Source organism: Paramacrobiotus metropolitanus, unplaced genomic scaffold (genome assembly GCF_019649055.1).
Source record: "Paramacrobiotus metropolitanus isolate TYO unplaced genomic scaffold, Prichtersi_v1.0 Parri_scaffold0000003, whole genome shotgun sequence".
NCBI lineage: Eukaryota > Metazoa > Tardigrada > Eutardigrada > Parachela > Macrobiotidae > Paramacrobiotus > Paramacrobiotus metropolitanus.
In genome coordinates, this window is record NW_026570223.1 from 3,604,471 (window position 1) to 3,623,395 (window position 18,925).

The 18,925-nt window shown below is 41.2% G+C and overlaps 6 protein-coding genes across 11 annotated transcripts; 2 read left to right on the top strand and 4 right to left on the bottom strand.

The window, feature by feature from the left end:
- Positions 1-28: 28 nt before the first annotated feature.
- LOC129591677 (solute carrier family 2, facilitated glucose transporter member 2-like) lies at positions 29-1,205 on the bottom strand. Its single transcript, XM_055487426.1, has one exon. The coding sequence runs from the start codon at positions 1,074-1,076 to the stop codon at positions 171-173; it is 906 nt and encodes a 301-aa protein (XP_055343401.1). The 5' UTR covers positions 1,077-1,205; the 3' UTR covers positions 29-170.
- Positions 1,206-3,242: 2,037 nt separating this feature from the next.
- On the bottom strand, positions 3,243-5,675 carry LOC129591654 (protocadherin Fat 2-like). Its single transcript, XM_055487396.1, has 4 exons — positions 5,472-5,675; positions 5,110-5,388; positions 4,361-4,747; positions 3,243-3,795 (listed from the first exon to the last, which is right to left on the bottom strand). Exons 1-4 carry the CDS (start codon positions 5,538-5,540, stop codon positions 3,460-3,462), a joined length of 1,071 nt encoding a protein of 356 aa, XP_055343371.1. The 5' UTR covers positions 5,541-5,675; the 3' UTR covers positions 3,243-3,459.
- A 374-nt stretch (positions 5,676-6,049) lies between these two features.
- Positions 6,050-10,204, bottom strand: LOC129591614 (RCC1 and BTB domain-containing protein 1-like). Of its 2 annotated transcripts, XM_055487348.1 has the most exons (14): positions 9,949-10,204; positions 9,763-9,879; positions 9,549-9,575; positions 9,268-9,347; positions 9,089-9,140; positions 8,831-9,015; positions 8,563-8,677; positions 8,266-8,309; positions 8,066-8,201; positions 7,804-7,982; positions 7,299-7,472; positions 6,912-7,215; positions 6,682-6,836; positions 6,050-6,489 (listed from the first exon to the last, which is right to left on the bottom strand). In XM_055487348.1, exons 2-14 carry the CDS (start codon positions 9,857-9,859, stop codon positions 6,445-6,447), a joined length of 1,593 nt encoding a protein of 530 aa, XP_055343323.1. In that variant the 5' UTR covers positions 9,860-9,879; positions 9,949-10,204; the 3' UTR covers positions 6,050-6,444. The 2 variants fall into 2 exon arrangements, with proteins under 2 accessions (XP_055343323.1, XP_055343314.1); XM_055487339.1 differs by having other exon boundaries at positions 9,763-10,204.
- Positions 9,996-14,025, top strand: LOC129591598 (serine/threonine-protein kinase ULK3-like). 4 transcript variants are annotated; one of them, XM_055487308.1, is made up of 11 exons: positions 9,996-10,083; positions 10,185-11,103; positions 11,364-11,501; positions 11,597-11,717; positions 11,845-11,949; positions 12,091-12,234; positions 12,307-12,545; positions 12,606-12,711; positions 12,783-13,018; positions 13,075-13,150; positions 13,385-14,025. In XM_055487308.1, the coding sequence occupies exons 2-11, from the start codon at positions 10,963-10,965 to the stop codon at positions 13,681-13,683; spliced, it is 1,605 nt and encodes a 534-aa protein (XP_055343283.1). In that variant the 5' UTR covers positions 9,996-10,083; positions 10,185-10,962; the 3' UTR covers positions 13,684-14,025. The 4 variants fall into 4 exon arrangements, with proteins under 4 accessions (XP_055343283.1, XP_055343273.1, XP_055343291.1 ...); XM_055487326.1 differs by having other exon boundaries at positions 10,046-11,103; positions 13,385-13,615; positions 13,725-14,025; XM_055487298.1 differs by having other exon boundaries at positions 10,045-11,103.
- Positions 13,930-16,521, bottom strand: LOC129591687 (uncharacterized). The gene is made up of 4 exons (XM_055487438.1): positions 15,621-16,521; positions 14,947-15,030; positions 14,545-14,804; positions 13,930-14,375 (listed from the first exon to the last, which is right to left on the bottom strand). The coding sequence occupies exons 1-4, from the start codon at positions 15,763-15,765 to the stop codon at positions 14,295-14,297; spliced, it is 570 nt and encodes a 189-aa protein (XP_055343413.1). The 5' UTR covers positions 15,766-16,521; the 3' UTR covers positions 13,930-14,294.
- Positions 16,457-18,864, top strand: LOC129591663 (abscission/NoCut checkpoint regulator-like). 2 transcript variants are annotated; one of them, XM_055487414.1, is made up of 3 exons: positions 16,457-16,611; positions 17,033-17,656; positions 18,059-18,864. In XM_055487414.1, exons 2-3 carry the CDS (start codon positions 17,099-17,101, stop codon positions 18,548-18,550), a joined length of 1,050 nt encoding a protein of 349 aa, XP_055343389.1. In that variant the 5' UTR covers positions 16,457-16,611; positions 17,033-17,098; the 3' UTR covers positions 18,551-18,864. The 2 variants fall into 2 exon arrangements, with proteins under 2 accessions (XP_055343389.1, XP_055343382.1); XM_055487407.1 differs by lacking the exon at positions 16,457-16,611 and having other exon boundaries at positions 16,933-17,656.
- The last annotated feature ends 61 nt before the right edge of the window (positions 18,865-18,925 follow it).

An 18,925-nucleotide genomic window follows, 5' to 3' on the forward strand; every position in this document is an offset into this window, starting at 1 on the left:
CAATTACTGTAGTAATTTAGTAGGTTATTTCAGTTTCTCTTCGAGTTACAACTTTAAACCTTTCCTTCGAACTTGAAGTTCAGGCTGCAGTTATTATAGCGATTCAAGCAGACTCTGCGGTAGTACTGTCATTGCTGCTAGGCGTTAAGGAGGACCCTTTGTCATTATCCCTAATTCCCCAAAAAATTGTCCTCCAGTTTTTTCTGTATTTCCAAAAACGATTCCCCTTTCGTTTCGGTCAGTGTAACCGAAAGGAACAGTGCCAGCACTAGCGTAATAGCGCTGAAAATTGTGAAGGTCCACTCCATCAAATATACTTGCATAATAGGAAAGACCGCCGTGATAATCGTTGACAGAGCCAGGCTGACGACCAGCACCAAGGCGGATGCGGATTGTCGCGATGTCAGTCCGAACATTTCCGCCGGCAGGAGATACGGCACACTCGCCGGTCCGATAACGAAGAAAATCATAAAGAACATTAACGCGACCAGATTCCCATAACGGCACTCAGTGCAGATGTTGAATCCGGATAGTGCCGCAAAGGTGACCATAGCAAGTGTACAGAGGGCACAGCCGAAGAGACCGGTTAAAAGAACCGGTCGCCGCCCGACTTTATCCAATAACAGTGAACCAAGGATTGCCACCAGAACTTGAAGTCCCGCCAATGCCACTGATCCATACGAGGAGATCTCTTTAGCTAAGCCACACATGCGAAAGATTTCGGTAGAATAGACAAAAATTGCGGGAAACCCGGTAAGCCGCTGGGCAGAGATGGCCAGTAAACACACCGTGATATTTCTGCGCAGAAATGGCTCCCGAAACAGGCCAAGAATCGATACGCGCTTCTGCGACAGTTTTTCTGCGTGCTGCACTTCGTTTTCGTGGCTACTTTCGTTTTCATGGCTACTTTCGTTATCATCGCTACTTCGTTGTCCACGTTGTTCGTATGACGAAGACGTCGGAGTGTTGCTGTTAATTTTGCAGTGCCGCGTACATTTCGGCCCAGCCAGCGCGGACTTTCCGGTAGCAGCGTGTACGACAAGAAAAAAACGAAGTTGGGTGCCAGAAGTAGCCATGTCATGTGCTGCCAGTAATTCTCATTTCCCAAGAACGCAGGCAGCCCGAGTATGTCGGCCACTAACATCCCGCAACTGAGTGAAGAGGCGATGAGGACGCTCAGCACACCGCGATACTTTATTGGACTAATCTCGGCTGCGTACACAACGCAGGCGGAAGTTCCGAAACCGGCTCCCACTCCGAAAATCAAACGTCCTACAAAATGCGATTCTGCACTAGAATTCAGAATAATCTGATATTAAAGATTCTAAATAGTATTAAATATCCTGCCGTTCTTGAATTGTACAAAAACTCAAATTGGATTAAGCTTTTCTTCAGTACAAGGTAATCTTCAGGTACGATTAGTATTTAGTACTGCCTTGAGTAATTCGCTTGCGTATTCGCTATTACAGATTAATTGACATGAGAAAAGGTACGAGTAGTCTATGCGGACAACATAATAAAATATCTATATACAGTACTACGAGTACGAGTAGTATCTGAAAGCATACGGTCAAACTTACCTATAATGAATATCTCAAATGACGGTGCAAATACGACACTTGCAGCGGCCGAACTCCCAATAACTCCAGTAACATTGCTGATCAAGAATGCTTTGCGAAATCCGAACCGTTCGACTAAGTTGTTCGTCACTAGTGCGCCAACAAAAACCCCTAGCATCACCGAACATCCTATCAGACCCCAAATAACACTTAGACTAATATTATGACGCAGATGCAAGGATGTTTCGTTGTCGGGGACAAAAGAGCACCACAGCAAGTTTTCAGGGTGTGTGGCGTTAGGCGTTATCCGCATACTTTGTTGCACAGAAGTATTAACGATCGGTGTCGAAATTCGCAAGCACTGAATCTGCCGAATCCATCGTATGATCAGATTCTGTGGGATGTTGACCTGTGCATAACTGTAACCAGCAGTAAACCATGTGGTCAGTGCCACAATAAGTGTCGAGAGAAATGTCGTCGTGGTTAGGGAATCATATGATTTGTCACAAGAACGGGCGCCGTCGGTGACCTTTAGTACAGACTTCATGAATGCAGCTTTAAATCAGTCCCACGTCTAATTGTAAGTAGTGTTACTACAAAATTGGGTGCCCATATGTGTAGGTTATACTTAAGTCTTAATAACTCCTTCCTGATTTGTTGGTATCAATAATAATAGACACTACGTATATAAAGACGCCATGCAGTGTTTAAGTAAGTACAGAAATGTTTCTGTATAATAATTATCCAAATGAACAGTCTACTCGTGTGTAATAGATCAGCTCCAGGCGGTTCTGCACTTGGTAGTGATGTTCACTACTCTAGTCAATTCACGGCAAAGCTATTGCATGCAGAAAAGTAGATTAATCATACATAATTGTGCTTATGGCTACATCAGTTATGCACACTAAATTCGTCGTGTTGCCGGCAAAACCTGCAGCGATTACGCAGCATGAGCTGACAAACTTCCGATTCAACTCAATTCGAAGGACATAGGACAGTTTGAGGACGTATCGAGCTGCAGATAATCATGATTAGTATTTAAGTAATTAGCATAATTAGCAAGGTGGCGTCGCCATCAGCTAATTATTAAAATGTTTTGTTCGAACAACAGTTTCTTGGTTGACCTACGCGCAAGTTTGCAAGCACGGAATTTGTAATTTTCTACGTATGTTCAAATACGCACAGAGTACGTGCCTGTACGCAGAAGACTGCTTAATATTCTGCATTTCAATTAACTGATTGTTGGAGTTTTGCTGCAACACATCAAGAGATAGCAGCTGGTTAATTACGCACATTAATTTCGCAGGAACTGGTTCTCTTGCTACTCTAGCTGCTACTTCCTAATTGATGTGGCGGTTAATTTGACGGTGCGTTACATGATCATCGCCTTTAGCAACCAGGGCCTGTTCGCAATCGGGCGAACCGCGAGCAACAGAGTTTTTGTGTGAACGGATCAGCATAGAAATTCAGCGAGGAAATACGGCATCTACATCTACATCTGTATAATGGGAACAGCACCACCGGCGGCGAATTTAGACGAAATTTTTTCGGTTATGCGCCCGCCTGTACTTAGGACATAGAGGGCGTAAACTAATAAGTCACTTACAGAGCGACTTGCGGGGGATTTGTATTGTAAACTGGGTGCATTATGTCTATGAACTACCCGGATCAACAGCATGATGGTAGCTTAGCGAAACCGATTTTCTTCGAATCTCGAACAAAATTTATCTGGAAAGTTTTTCGTAGTACCAGAGTGTCCAGCACTCCGCCCGCAATACGGATGTAACACCATTGTAAAAAACGCCATCGGACAATATTATATAATTAATAGATAATTCGATAATGTAATGATATTCTGGTGGCATTAGACATGCATAGTTATCACAGAGATGGAAAATAACTATTTTCCATAAACCGGATTAGCGCAAATACTGCCTAGCTGAGTGCCAGCAGGACAGCTTCCACTTGTGAAATAGTATTGCTGATTGTTGGCGTTGCCTTGCGTACTGCAGCTAACCACAGCGGTAACAGTGGCCGTAGCCTGCCCAGCCACCGAAGTGGCAAAAATCTGAAAAGTGTAACTTCCGGATTGGATATTCTGGGCTACACTGAGGTTTCCGCTGCTTGGATCAATGGCGAAAAGAGATGTTCCAGTTAACGAATACTGTGTCGGTGTTGTCGCGGAGCCACCGGCTTGCACTTGGGCCACTTGAGTACCGGCTGAACAACTGCTCACCTAATTAAAGCAAAACCTCTTAAATACAAACAAGTGAAACAACTAACGCTAATAGCCGCAGCTACTCTGTATGTCTGGATGCAGTCTGCAAATGTACTAATGCATATTAATTTTACATGCCAAAGTTGATCTGCTAATACAACTGCATTAGAACTGCTGCGAATTGCAGTCTTAATGCATTGTGCGGAATATCATATCATTATATTGTCATAAAATCGTTATGAACGTTAATATATTTATTATTATTTGCAAAGCAGCAAATTCTTTTAAAGGCAGAATCTGGAAATATCTTATAGTCAGTATCGCCTTAACGCATTGTCTGCGATTAATTTTAAAAAGTTTAAGTGATTAAATGTATTTTTACTCTACGTACTGTATATAAGTCTGTAACTTCTCAAAAATTTGCATACATGATTTTAACTTCTAAGAAGTAAGGGACTCACTCGTAGTGCAGTTGTGCGCTGTTCTGCGACGTTTACATTTCACAGTACGTACTGTTAATGATGAATGCTTTTCATCTTACTCGTACATATTTCAGTTAACCTGGTAAGGCTATTTAACGCACCTGGACGCTGTACGAGGTTTGGGAGAAGCTGGGCGGTGTGAACTGCTGACCACCAGAGGTCACCTGCACGGTAACTGTCGTGGTGGCCGTGCCGCCGTTGGAGCTCTGCGCTGTGACGGTGAAGGTGTAGGTCCCGGCTGCCAAGTTGCTGTTGGCGGTGATTTGACCCGTTTGAGCGTTGATGCTGAACTGATTGGTGCCGGTGATGCTGTAGGTGACGTACTGCCCATTGGCGTTAACCGACACCTGGCCAATTGGCGTTCCATATGTAACGGTACCCACGGTAAAAGTGTAGGCAGCTTGGGAGAAGTACAGTTGATTTACGGGTTGGGTGGTTCCGGATCCGGCGCCCGGTTGAACGTTTACGCGCACTGTACTTTCGCAATACTGGAAAGAAATAACGCTATAAAATACAAAACCTCTTAATCATGTAAAATACAGTTCGTAAACCCAGCGAAGTTGAGAAGGACAAATTTCATATTAAAGTAGCAAAAATTTAAACTTACTCTGTATAGTGTACATGGACTCCTGACTAAATTAACACTTGTAATCATAATTTCAAAAGCAATATCCAATCATTATTTTAATAATATCATAGCATGCCGGACAGTTTTGTACAGAAATAAAATTCGTTACTTGATTATTATCTGGGATTATCGTAAAGAAAACATAATTATCGTATACACGTACACACAAACATACATTGCAGTTTTCTATACAATTAGTATTTACTCAGTAGTTATTATTACCAGCTGGTTAGAAGTATCGGTGGCGCGAATTCGGAATTCCAATGCAGAACGCTGCATAGCCGTTCGTGCAAGTGATCCAGCTACACTGACATCACCCGTGACTGGATTGATAGAAAATCGCCCAAAAGTGGTATCCTGTATGGACCATGTCATTTGGTTTCCTACTGGCGAGGTTGCTGTGGCTTTTACAATGAATGTTCCAGGGGGCGCTTGTTCGTACGTTATTCCAGTATATAACGACTGACCACAAGTAGGCGTAAGTGCGACCTGACGTTTTACCTGCAGCCAGAAATTCCAACGGTAAATCGGGGTAAGCACTGACAAAAATACACTGAATTCGATGTTACAGTAATTAAACTTACAATGTTTTCTCCAAATGCATTTGTGATAAAAAGTAAGACCGAAAGCACAGAGAAAAGTAAATTCGCCATTTTTGAAAATAAATAATAATCACGCTTAGTACAGATTGTAAGTCAGCAGTAAGTTAGACCGGCAACACAAACTATACACAACACAATTTTTTGCCTATACTTTTTCAGCAATTTTTTGATAATGATCTTCACCAAGGTTAGGCGACGATATAATATATGCCACGGACTGGTAAATGATATTAAAGACCTCAGCGAAAAATTTGCCGAAATTGTGCTTGTATTGTTTGATTTTTTAATACTTTTCTATACAGATGATCAATATGCTCTGCAATGGCACTGCCGAAAGATAAACACACAAACGGATATGCATAAAAGTGATGCCATCCCAAAATATGCGTCGGCAGTTCAAAAGTATTGCTTCGTACAGCCAAGTCTCTAACGGAAAATGCACGTTTGCTGTCTTAGGTGAAGAATGTGTCATGATCAAAACATTCAACCGCACACAAAAAACCGTGCCTTGGTTAATCCATAAGGATACCACTCGGCTTCCGGTTATTGCAAAGGTTTCGGAAAATCTTATGGATAGATGTCACCGCGGTGTGCTTTATGCAGAAATCAGCGTCAGCATGAGTCATTAATAAATACAATATAAATGCCACATAGCGCATTTGAAATTCCGTACAAAAAGTCCCAGCAGCTATTCATCATGCTATTACATCCAAGGAAGTCGTTGTACAAAAGTTATTGTGACCTTTCTTCGTCAGCGCAATCAGAATCATCAACAGATTTTCTAAGAATTTTACATGTAAGATTCATGGCTCTAGTGTACCAAAGCACGTTTCTTATACGAGTACATTGTATAAACTAATACATGCTGTTAATCTTGCCACAGACAATGACTTCGAAGATTTGCTGTTTACGATTTCGCCAATCAATTACCGATTTTCGGTTAATGCGACTTCTACTAGGTCCTGAAAGCTCCATTCTGTGATGCCTTTGTGATAAAATTCTGCAATAATGAAGACGATAAAGCATCAACAGCATGTTCATAAAGTCAAAGGAAAAAATATTTGTAATAATATAAATATAAATATAATATAATATATATATTATTATAAACTGTTAACAATACGGTCAAAATAAACGTAAGTACTGTATTTGTATTACTGCTAATAAATTTCTCAGATCTGAACGCGCATACCTTTACGGTTGTCTCATCCAGCTTCAAGAAAGTTTTAGTCTGCGTAATCTCAGTCATATGATTCAGCATGTACCGGAAACAGTACTCCTCGAGTTCCTTGGCATTAAACCGCAGCGCATAGTCGTATATAAATGCAGCGTTCGCACTGTCCACACCTACAAAGGTCAACATTGTACAAGTTATACATTACCATATAAAACGTTTGTTGCACAGTAAAATGGCAAGCTTACCGTGCTTGATCAGGTTTGTGCAGTCATGCATCAGATTCTCTTCACAGTACGCATTAGCCAAATCCAATAATTGCAACACTTCATCGGTCCCCAGACTGACGGTCTCCGTGTATAAATACTTCAAAAAGGCAAAATACACTTTGTAAGGATAATCTTGCACGGTGATGATTTCCTTTTCGCGGTCACTCCATGGCTCCGCGAACATCTTTTGAAAATACAGACATCGTATTCTCAGGATGGATTTGTGACAAAAAATCGGACGATCCGGCGCATCGTCGCACACAAAACGAATATCTGCTGTATTCTGCAAATCGCAATATCCAGTTATCCAGTTCGTTTCAAGCCTTGCCACTAGTCAAAATTTTAACTCTGCCAAAATCAAATTACTTCATCATTAAATGCAGCAGCAACCAAATCTTTCAGCATGCTCTTTTTAGTTTGAATAGCCCGAAAAGTGATAGCCGGATGACTACAGCATGCGAAAACATCGTCAAGATTGTCAAACGGCGATTCCAGAGGAACTGTGACGAACTGCCCGCGAACTTGACCCCACATATATACCTACAATCGTTATAACGTTAATACTAGATTGCAATGGATACTTTTACACCAACTCAAAATAATCGTGATCGACATCGGAAAATTACTGACAGTTATAAAATCGAACCTCTTCAAGCACATATACTAAGCGCTTGCAAAACGCAACGTTATAAACGAAAGAGTGCACCACAGAATGGTTAGCTTTTCCGTCGAATGATACATCCCGACTATTACATTCTGCAGCTGTGAAGCATACAAATTACGGAAACTCTGTACTTTAGAAACGTTAAGAACTGGAATATGCGCGCCGAAGACGTCGATAAAGATTATGTTATTTGTCAAGGACCCTAACCTTCCCGGTATCGGTCACGGCAGCACTAATACTAGCAGCATGAACCGCTGCGATATCGATAAAACGTCCCAAATCCGGAGCAATTCGAACAGGAATCGATGAATTCAACTTCGTCCCATTTCCCAACTGTCCGTAAGTGTTTGCACCCCACGCATAAATATGCCCTTGGTCAGTAAGAGCTACAAACAACAGCAGTTCATCGTTATTCAACACGCAACAATAAAAAACTATACAGTCTAAACTTTTCGTCGAACTCGGTTACCTAAAATGTGTGCGTAACCGCATACCACCCGTGTCACCACAATGCCTGCCAAAGCCGTACAACGACTTGGCGTGGCTTGATTGATGGCATTTCCAGATCCCAACTGGCCATTCCCATTATATCCCCATGCGTATATCTGCGCAAAACAGCCGAGTTGCTCAAAAAGGGTACCATCCACGCACGCACATTTTACAATTTACCTCTCCGTTTTCCAGTACTGCGAAGGAGGAAGACTGAGAACAAGCTGTAAATAAGAAATTTATAATGAGACAGCATAGTGGCCGGTTTCAATAATCCAGGCCGGTCTCCCTAACTTAACAAAAGACTAACATTTTTGCACTGCTTTTACGTGGCACGTAGCAGCACAAAGAAACCAATTAGAGATATGCCATCTGAGCATTGTTCCGCAACATCTGTTGCTAAAACTGAGGCATGTCAGAGCATATCAGTATTATCATGCAATCAAGAAAAGACGAACGATGACCAAGTTAACCCACCGATATCGACAGCTTTGAAAGGCCCAATGCAAGCAGTGACTTTTCGAGGATGAGCTTGATTGGCTAAGCATCCCGAGCCGATCTGACCACAGGAATTCTGACCCCACGCAAATACCTGCATCAACAAAAACTGATCTTAATACTAAGATTACAACCTTCACATACAATGTAATTCAGCGAAGCAAAAGTCGTTAGCTAAGACATACTGACGATATCAACTTTCGTTGTAAACAAATCAACTGTAATGCGAGCAGATTACAAAACGCACCTCTCCTTCCGCGGTCAAAGCCAATGTGTGAAAACTCCCACAGGCCACACGGACGACATTGCGCATGCCAGAGCCCGCACCGGATAATACCGGAACATTGGACAGCGACTGTGTACCATTACCCAGTTGGGAATGTCCATTGTGGCCCCAAGCATATACGGCGCCTTCACCCGTGATGGCCATAACTGCATATATAAATAACCGCCAAATGCATTTGCAAAGATTCATGGAAGACGCAACAAATTTGTTTATACTGACCATGCGGACTTGCTCCATAGCTGAAAGCTTTGACTTTCTGCCCGCACAATGCCTGCATGAATAAACAGTATCCAATTGTAGGTGCAAGTTAGCAACTAATCACTGAAACTTTAATTGTGGTGCAAAATTAAGCGCATAACAGAAATAATTAACCAGATCCTAAAATCACGATTACTCACATCTATCCTTCGCGGTTCAAGTGTCGCGCCATAGTCGCCGTATCCCAAGCAGTAGCTGTAGTTCGTCCCAAAGCCAAACGCTACGAAAAAGCCCATTCATATACTAACAATAAATCAGCTGAACACAAAAACTATGTTTCTTTTACGTTCTATCCACCAAGCTTTGTGCATTAACAATAACATGATCTGGACATTTTTAAAATTTTATCATACAGATGCTTTTCTACCGTAAACAGATACATATTAAATCAATATTCTGTACGATACATAACTCTCCTTACCTTCGTCATCATCCGTAATGAATATCGCTACGACAAAAAAGCAACATAAAGTGCGTTCAGGTGGGATTAATGCTTCAAATGTAAAATGAATGGCTAAACAAATTATGTATAACAAATTTCAGAATCCAGATACCAAAAAGTACTGGCACAGAATTCATTAATCGTAAGAAAGCAGCAAATTATGTACTGTAAACACTAAACGGTTAGTAAATACCTTCGTTCCCATTTGCTCCCAAAACAGCAAACAGTCGTATTCGCGCTCGCACATCAGCGGTGAGCAAATTAAAAATGCTCCATTTCTCAACTGACATTTTTATGGTTACCGTATTATCTGTTTATTGCAGATAAGTCAGTTCATCAATCGCTTAAAAGTAAGTAATAATGCAAAGGACAGATGTACCATGAACCAAGGATATCACTTCGGAGTACTTCGCAAGATCGTACCACTGCACCACATGAGCTACAGGATAGGAATAAACGGTAACAAGTTAGCAGCTAATTACTAATACTTCACATTTCTATTCACTACAAAAAGGTGAGGTGGAGGGACAAAAACGGACAATTATTATTGAACTCGCAATGAAAGTTTGAAAAATACCCAAATGATTATCATTGTTTATTTTCGATGTTTTGAAGCTTGACTTGAAACCATAACATTGCAAGGAAAAGACTGGCGGTTGCTGTTTGTTCACTGCCAGACCACGTTACCCGCCCTGACGATACGGTTTACCGGAAGCACTATCGACGCAGTGACGTCACTCGCCACCACATGATTATTTGTGGGAAATCGGGATGGTTGACTGGCCTGTGGAGCAGTATGTATGCGGCGCTTCTCCAGATTTTCAACTGCAGAAATCTGGAACAGCATAGCGCATGTTCCCACATACTGATTTCGCTCGTGGCTGCGCTCGTTTTTTAGCCCAGTCGATCAATCGTTTAAACGGTTAGTCATCGTGTGATTCAGCTGTAGTTGGTATAGTGTGCTGCGCGCGTAAGTGGTTGACTCATTTCTGGTTGCGAATTTCCTCTGGGCCCTTGAGATGAGCAGCATAAACTCGACAGTAAAGCTACTGTACGATTCAATGAAAATCCATTGAAAGTCACTTTTAATCTTGCTGACTGTGGTCATGTTTTATGATGGACCCAATGCCGAGGTGTGAAATGGTTTGACCCTGGTGATCCCGTTAGAGTACCATGTCGAATGACGAGCAGACTCAGATGGCCCAGATGCGTTGTTGCGCGAGAGCTGACTTGAAGTGGTGTTTTTGTTCCACTGAACAAGCTTACACGCCGTAAATGGCTCATGTTCCCAATTTGCATACTTCTTACCTGATTCAGCCTGGTCAATATTATTATACGCTGAGGACTTAATTAATCATTATAACGATTTAGCGTGTTTTCGTAAATACCGAAAATGAGATCATCGCGCAATCTTCGCCCTTTAAGTGGGGAAGCGAAAAGTCCCACTTCTCAACGACCACTGATTACGGATTTCGTGCTCCAAGAAAGACTGGGATCGGGATCATACGCCAATGTCTACAAGGCATTCTGGAAAGTAAGTACTTGTATTCGATTAAACAGGAGCTACTGTTTTTAGTGATCGTTTTGGCATTCATCATCCGTCGTGGCTCTGCTGATGATTTTTCTCTTATAACATAAAAACAATGCATTTCTTGAACAGCTATAAATCGGTGGTTCCACTGGTTCGTATGGCAGAGTACCTGTATTTTCTGTATTTGTTTAGATTAGTTAGTTTTTTGTGATACTATCTGTTTGAGACTTTGAGTTGTGATGGAAATTTCGTTTCCCATTTAGACGACGAATGAAACCGTGGCCATCAAGAAAATCCAGAAAGCCCGGCTTAATCAAGCATCGATAGAGAATATTTTACTGGAGATTGAAATTCTGAAAAGTCTAAAACACGACTTCATCGTTGAAATGAAAGATTTCACTGTGAGTTCTTTGGCCGGTTACTTAAAGCTGTACAACATGCCGTTTAATTTGTATACATTCCTGATATAAGTCTATGCTTCTGTTACTTTATGTAGTGGGATTCGGATAACATCTATTTAATCCTGGAATATTGTTCGGGCGGTGATTTGTCTAATTTTATCCGGACGCGGAGACGTCTGCCGGAAGCGATTTGCCGTCGCTTCGTACAGCAGATAGGTGCGTGGTACAGCAACTGAAACATTACTTACTAAAATGACTAAGCCTTTTAACTCCGTTTTATTGTCTTTATTTGGTAGTATTGCAGTTTTTAAGTAGTTATGTCAGATTTTTTGCTGAATTGCAGGTAAAGCTATGCAGTTTCTCCGCTCAAAGCATGTTGCTCATATGGATCTAAAGCCAAAAAATATTTTGCTTTCCTCAAGTCGTGAACCGTTCTTAAAACTCGCCGGTAAGTTCATTTCTTGATAACTTCATTCAGTATTTTGTGTTTTAAGGAAATGGTTTCAAATTTGTTAGAACGTTTTTATTCATCAATACTATTATTATAAACTCTGCTGTGTAATGGTTATAAAATGAAATTAATGTTTAGACTTTGGATTCGCTCAGTATCTGAAAGCAACGGATGGAGCGAACGATATGCGCGGTTCACCGTTGTATATGGCACCGGAAATGTTTTCTGGCAAAGGATACGATGCACGTGTCGATTTGTGGTCGATCGGTGTTATCTGTTATGGTAAGCGGTACACCTTGTTAAAAGTGCGTCATATTGGTTAATCTGCACCAACACATACCGTGCTATTTATAGAATGCTTATTTGGCCGAGCGCCATACTCTTCGAGAACGCTTGAAGAATTGTTAGCCAAAATAGCCGAAGGATACCCGATAAGCTTCCCTTCCGATATAAAGATCTCTGACAAGTGCCGCGATCTTCTCGACAGACTGCTCAAGCACGATCCGAACGAGCGCATATCTTTTGAAGAATTTTTTAAGCATCCGTTTTTGGACTTCGAGCATTTTCCTTCGGATTCCAACTATGAGAAAGCCGTAAGTTTTTTTAAATTCTAGTACGGTATTTTCTTTTGCTTATTCAGTTAATAATTGCAGTTATCCCTATGCAAAATCGCTGGTGATTTTGATAAGAAGCAGTGCTATGAAGATGCCGTGAAGAATTATTTAGCTGGCTTGGATTACCTTGTTCCCGTATTGACATGTAGGTTATTTATTTTTCTCCTCTTTGAATAATTGTGAATTTGTGATAATAGTGTGCATTGTTTACTTTAGATGAAACGGATGAGGCCAAAAAACGTACTATCAAGGAGAAAGTGCAAGCTTATATGGCACGCACGGAAGAAATTAAGAAGACCATCCGAGCGGAAGGCCGACTGCCATTGCTGTCGAGTCCTGGGCACGATATCGAATTCATTGATGAGAATGCTATGGATTATCTGAAAAGAGTATTCGAAACTGAACCAGCGATCATTGCTGCATTAGAATCAGGAAGCACTGCAGAATACATGGTACACGAAACGTCTACTGTTTACAAGTATGAAGGACACTTATGTTTCGCTATTAGGAAAACCAAGGACATTATAAGTTGGCTATGGAATATTATGAAGTGGCTATTGAGCGGCTTATGCGATTTACCAGAGGTATGGTTTATCAGGCTGTCATAATGATCTCGTACAGTGGTACACGGTACAATATAATTCAATAATTTGTTTGGCCTAATACGTTTGTAAACATGTTTATATGTTATTCAAATGTTCGTTTTCGCAGTCGATATGGTGTTATATAGCGGTTGGATGTGGTGGTTTGTCTTTCATGCAGATTTTGAACAGTTCCGTACAATTGAATTTAACGGTAAAGGTCTTTTGCTATATTAGCAGGTATGCCAGCGAGCGAGAAGCGTACGAAACTACAACGGCAGATTGCGGACTGGCTGGAAAACGCAGAGAATTTGAACGAGAAGATGAAGATGTTTGAACGTGACGACCAGTTAGCTAAAACCATTAATCCACTGGGCAAAACCATTGCCATACCGTCCAAGAAGCCGCTGCCTGCCAGTCAGTTTCGCAACAAGGAACAGCAGCTGCAGCCACCGGGAGAGTCTTCCAGTAGGCGTCGCACTAACCCTAATACTAACACCAAACAGCCCCCATTCCGCTCAATTTGGCGCTATTGACATTCTTATTTTGTCAGGGTGTTTTTTTTTTATTTCTTTAGTTTTCCAGTCGTGCTCCCAACAGTGACGTACGCTTGCCGAAAGTCTTTGATATCCAAGTGATCGCCTCAGTTTACTATTTTTTTCGGCTTTTTTACTCGTTTTCTGGCTGTGATAGATACCATTGTGTGCACGTTGTACCGGTTGTTACCGTCGGACTGTGTTGATAACTTTAAAGTTTTACTTTTTGCAACGAAAATCTTGTCATTCAGAATGTTGATTTATTGACGTGTAAATCCTGAATTGTATACTGAAATCTCACTGTCAGTAATGATTCAAATACTAAAACTTCAAATTTCAAAACAGCACCGTTACCAAACACTGGCGAAAAGCATAAATTAAACCCAGCACATTCCCACCCACTTCCAACCTGAACTCAAACTGCAAAACTGAAGTCACCAACAATAAAAAGGATAACGGTTAAGGAACACTTCATGCCACCGGAAGAATCCTCTGCAGAAGGTTTCTTGACAAAATCCAGGAGAACCATAACTTTGTAGCAAGAATATGTCTTTATTACGCCATATACACGTAGTAGCAAGGCATGCAGCGAGGAATTCCAGCCAAAGGAATCAAACAGTTAAATTGGCAAGAATACAGGCAAATGTGTGGTCCTTTTGGTCAACTGTCCATGCTTCAATTCCATAATTTCCCTAAAAAAAGAGGAAAATTTAAAACTCAGCAAAAAGGCATTTGTCCGAACACCAAGAAAACGTAAAGGGCCTTTACTAAAGGCAGTTTTTCATTGCTGTGCAGCGTCTGTATACCTTGAAAAAATTTCTTTTTACAGTCTCACTTATTTTTACGTATCTTTAACCTCACCGAAAACATGAAAAACGGAAGCTTGTACTGAAGGCCGAAAGTCTGGCTTTCCATGGAAAGTGGACATTTCAAGGAAGGCAAAAACCTTTTACACACGTCGTAATGTGTTGTATATAACTTTCTTGAATTGTGAAAGACGCGCACTTTCAGCAGGCCTGCATCTATAATTCTTTCCGGATGAAGCTGGAAGATCAGCCAGACCTCTTTCGAATGATCGCCAAAGTCCCGCATCAGAACCGTACCGATTTTGGCAGATTTTTCTGGGAAATGGTGAAGGTCAGCGATAAAATACTGGTGTTGGGAACAACTTTTGTCGACATAATTTACACTCAAGGGTTTTAAAATTTCGAACTAGAATCGATGTGAATTAAGAATTCGAAATATATTTTCAATTTCAGATACCTGTGCAACTGGGATACACTGATCCAATCTGAATAACCGTTGCGTTTGTGACATTCCTTATTACCGCTTCCAGCTGAATCACTTCTGCAAAAATTACGGTAAATGCACGCATTTGTAAAATACGGATTATGAAATCGAATACATGAGCGGCCATTTCAAATCGCATAAAAGTATGCATTGTCGATAAGCAAAAATTGCTAGCACAATCCCTGGCACACTGACTTTATGATCAAAGGCATTCGCAATTTTTGCCGCTCACGCTTACAAGTTAGGTGCAACCGTGCACCAACTGAAATTTCTAATTTAATGACAAAGCAATTAGTAAAACTGATTTTAAGAAAATTAATGTTAGATAACTAAATACAAATTCGGCAGTCGTTACTCGTCAGTAATATACGTATGTAGCGGCAGTTTATTGCGCACAATTTGCAACTTATAGCATTGTTAGTATCGTTAGTAAACCAATCTGAAATGTGCAACTGTGTAATCACTAATCAGCGAAACAGTAAATTCAATCATTTGCACTCGTGCGCACATTTTCCTACTTGTACATCTCTATAACTTCAAGTAGTCCAGAAACAATTAAACCATCTCCACCTTTAAAATTTTATGATATTTACCATAAGAAATTAATCAACAAATTCACTACAGCTTGCTTGAACGATGTCTCTTACCGGTGTTTCCGTCAAACGACACGCCGCGAGAAGACGATGAGATCAAAACCAAAAGAGATGAGGAGCTGAATAGCTGAAAATAAGTCACAAATCCCACAAAGGATATCACGATAATTCCCAACAGGAATTTTGCGCTGATTATCATCTCGTATCAGTTTCTCTGCAAGTGTTTCCCGAAACACTACCGCCCAGAAACAGGGGCGATTCAACAATCAGACCGCGTTCTCCTACCACACGAAACCGCAACATCTATTATTCTGAATTGCAGTTTGCTCACAGCTTCCGCTCGCATATCCATGCCACACATCAGCATGAGCGTACTGCACGCTTCCGGCTGCACTATCTTAACCTTCCTTTCGGTTGAATAATGCACTCCCAGTCCCTGATCGATATCGCGTCCGTAACAATAATGTTTCCGTGGCCAACAATTCATAAAAAGTGGTGCAGCCTTTCATAGTTTTTACTTTCACTGACGAAACAATTTGGCTTGATCATGGCATGTCCACGTGCACTCGCAAACGCAACCAACTCCACAATCAGAAACCATCAATCCTGCGCAAGGGCATCCCGGAAAGCCGAAAGAAAGCATAATAATTATGAGCTGCGGCATATTTCATCCTGCAACTATGTCGTGGCAACTTTAATCAGGGCAATCAAGCACTTGCAAAATGTTCACTTTAACAGAGCAGTCGCGATGCCTTCACTTTGCCCTCGTGATGGCTCCCACTAGATAAATCAAAATGCACATGAACGCTCTCCATATCGCGCTTTGAGATCTGATTAAACTTTATCATAACAGCATACCACGCATTTTGATTCCAGTTAAGAAGTTTACAGTAGCGCTATTACAGACAAAAATTAAAACGTGATCAGGAAAATGAGGAACGCACACTGAGCGATAAAATTCAAACATGTTCTGAGTCCTGACTGTATGGTTCCAGCGTTTTTCAATGCTGCCACCCGCAGGGAGGAAGCGTGCGCCACTTATCAAGTATTTGTTTTGGTTTTGACAAAAGTTACAAGTTTGAAGTGCAGAGATATGCCAGTGCACCACATCATGATTGCGATAAAGATTCATAGACACATATGCTATAACTTAAATTTTCATTCATAACTGTTAATTTTCGCGTTCGATAATATCTACTATTACGATGTCCATCTTATTTGCACTGAGCGTGGTTAACATAGCCCGCAAATGAGACTTACATGCAGCACATAGTGCGCCGATTTGTTATGCCTACTGTATATCTGTATTTGCATATTTGTTTTGGTTATAGCAATGCAAAGTTCAAGATGTTGAAACGTTGAGACTTTCAGTTCGTTTTCAGTTCTGCGAAGAATAGTGAAGTACATTGTACATTTTTACTAGTGATATGGTAATTCTTGATTAGAGAGTCCAGTTGTATTTACAGGTGTTTACAGATTAGGCAGTACTGACAGCGAGATTAGTCTGCATCGTACAATCTTAAATCGGAGCCATGTCTACCTGCGTAATGTGTGGACAACCCTACACCAATCTGCGGAACTCTGTTAAATGCGATCGCTGCCATAGAACAGTGTGCTCCAGTTGTTGTCGTTCTAGTCAGGCAGACGCCAAGCATCATTTCTGTATTGCATGTATTCGCCAGCAGAAGAAAGCGGAGGATCCCAATGATGACCGACCAAAATGGCTACGAGAAGCACAGCAATTGCACCGCGGCGCTGCTAATGCTGCTAATCCATCTGTCCATGGCGGGCAGATGTCTCAAACTGCCGCAGTGGGCCAATCTTCGAACAAAACTCGGTCAGATAGGTCCCAGACTGCCGTTGATGATCGTCCGAAATGGTTGCGGGAAGCCCAAGAAAGGGAAGCCGCAGCGGCTAATCAAAAACCTGACGCGAAGACGGATGATATTCGGGATCGACTCGTTAAATTGAAAGAAGAAATGGCTGTGGTTAAACCTGTTCTGAGTGAAGAAGCGATTCGAGGGAAGTTGGCTCAACTGAGAGATCAGGATCCGAGCACGGCCAGAACGTCTGGACAGCCGGACTATTCGGTAAGATGTTTTACGAACAATTTCACTTTTACTTTCTGTATTCCATCGTATTGCGTATTACAGTTATGAGTTGGGTTAAAAAGCTAGATGCTGTTGTAACTGTACCTATGTCGCAGTCGATATGTGAGTGTTAATATAGATTATTTCTTTTATTAAATAATCGCATGCGATGGATACTCGCGATTTTGGGATTTGTATATAAACTAACCTCAAACTAACTAAACTCACTAACTAAACTAACTAAACTCAAACTAAACTCAAACAAACACGAGTATATAACTAAACTCAAACTAAACTCAAACAAACACGAGTATATAACTAAACTCAAATAAATAATAGCATGTTCGCTAACGTTTTAATGTTTTTTCGCTAGTGTTTTGTTTCTCTGATTTGGACCGGTAGGTTTTACGATTTCCCGAGGAAAAAACCGAGTCGGAAGAAATCGAGAGCCTAATTGCACAGATGAAAGAGCGTGCAAAATTGGAAGATGATGATGTGGATTTGATAAAGGAACTGGAAGCGCGATTGCAAAGGCTGAAATCAGAAACGGCAGCGCTGGGCATTTCCACTTCCGGTACGTCTAGTCCAATGCCCAAACCAGATAGAACCAAAGTATCCCGCAAGCTAACAGAAAAGGATGGTGGCATGGATGTGGACAGCAGTGACGAGGAAGCAGAACAAATTGAGCGGATCCTGTCCAAGAAGCTTCCCGATACACCACTCGATGTGGATTCCTATGAGGATTCGTTTTGTATTATTTGTCCGGAAGATCCGGTAGTGGTGTGCTTAGACTGTGATAAAGATATGTACTGCATGCGATGCTTTAGAGAATGCCACAAGGAATGGGATGCCATGGATCACCGCACCAAACGGATTCCCAAACCTAGACGCTGACTCTGGTAATTTGGATTAAAAATATCTACTTAATTACCTCTGCTTGTGAAGTTTCGTGTAATAGCGTTTTTTAAATTCTGTGTTGTGGTTCTTTTGCGGTTAGCATATGGCTGATGAAGGTCTTGACGTGCAAAGAAGCCTTTTATTTATTTTGGTATTGCTTTGATTTGCCAGTTCTGGCGCGCATTCCTTGTTTTAGCAGAATTATGTTATTTGTAGGCATTAGTGACCAGGCAGCAAATTTTTATAATAATGTTGGTAGTTTCGACAGAAGTTAACTTGTTTGATTTTGGTTAGTAAACGCGCAAAAACAGTTTGTAGTTTTGGTTTCGTTTCAAACGGCGCATGCATATTGCATGCTATTGCATGCTTTAA

Bases quoted from the DNA above. Each gene is read 5' to 3' on its own strand.
- LOC129591598 (XM_055487308.1), top strand. From the start codon at position 10,963: ATGAGATCATCGCGCAATCTTCGCCCTTTAAGTGGGGAAGCGAAAAGT. The intron at 11,718-11,844 runs GTGCGTGGTACA...GCTGAATTGCAG, and splicing joins TCGCTTCGTACAGCAGATAG to GTAAAGCTATGCAGTTTCTC. The intron at 12,235-12,306 runs GTAAGCGGTACA...TGCTATTTATAG, and splicing joins GATCGGTGTTATCTGTTATG to AATGCTTATTTGGCCGAGCG.
- LOC129591687 (XM_055487438.1), bottom strand. From the start codon at position 15,765: ATGATAATCAGCGCAAAATTCCTGTTGGGAATTATCGTGATATCCTTT. The intron at 15,031-15,620 runs GTAAGAGACATC...TAATTTTTGCAG, and splicing joins GTCGTTTGACGGAAACACCG to AAGTGATTCAGCTGGAAGCG. The intron at 14,376-14,544 runs GTGAGGTTAAAG...CTCTTTTTTTAG, and splicing joins TTCCGTTTTTCATGTTTTCG to GGAAATTATGGAATTGAAGC.
- LOC129591677 (XM_055487426.1), bottom strand. From the start codon at position 1,076: ATGGCTACTTCTGGCACCCAACTTCGTTTTTTTCTTGTCGTACACGCT.
- LOC129591663 (XM_055487414.1), top strand. From the start codon at position 17,099: ATGTCTACCTGCGTAATGTGTGGACAACCCTACACCAATCTGCGGAAC. The intron at 17,657-18,058 runs GTAAGATGTTTT...TTGGACCGGTAG, and splicing joins CTGGACAGCCGGACTATTCG to GTTTTACGATTTCCCGAGGA.
- LOC129591654 (XM_055487396.1), bottom strand. From the start codon at position 5,540: ATGGCGAATTTACTTTTCTCTGTGCTTTCGGTCTTACTTTTTATCACA. The intron at 5,389-5,471 runs GTAAGTTTAATT...TTCTGGCTGCAG, and splicing joins ATGCATTTGGAGAAAACATT to GTAAAACGTCAGGTCGCACT. The intron at 3,796-4,360 runs GTGCGTTAAATA...TGCTTTAATTAG, and splicing joins AAACCTCGTACAGCGTCCAG to GTGAGCAGTTGTTCAGCCGG.
- LOC129591614 (XM_055487348.1), bottom strand. From the start codon at position 9,859: ATGTCAGTTGAGAAATGGAGCATTTTTAATTTGCTCACCGCTGATGTG. The intron at 9,576-9,762 runs GTATTTACTAAC...TTTTTGTCGTAG, and splicing joins GGGAGCAAATGGGAACGAAG to CGATATTCATTACGGATGAT. The intron at 6,490-6,681 runs GTATGCGCGTTC...TCATTATTGCAG, and splicing joins TGGATGAGACAACCGTAAAG to AATTTTATCACAAAGGCATC.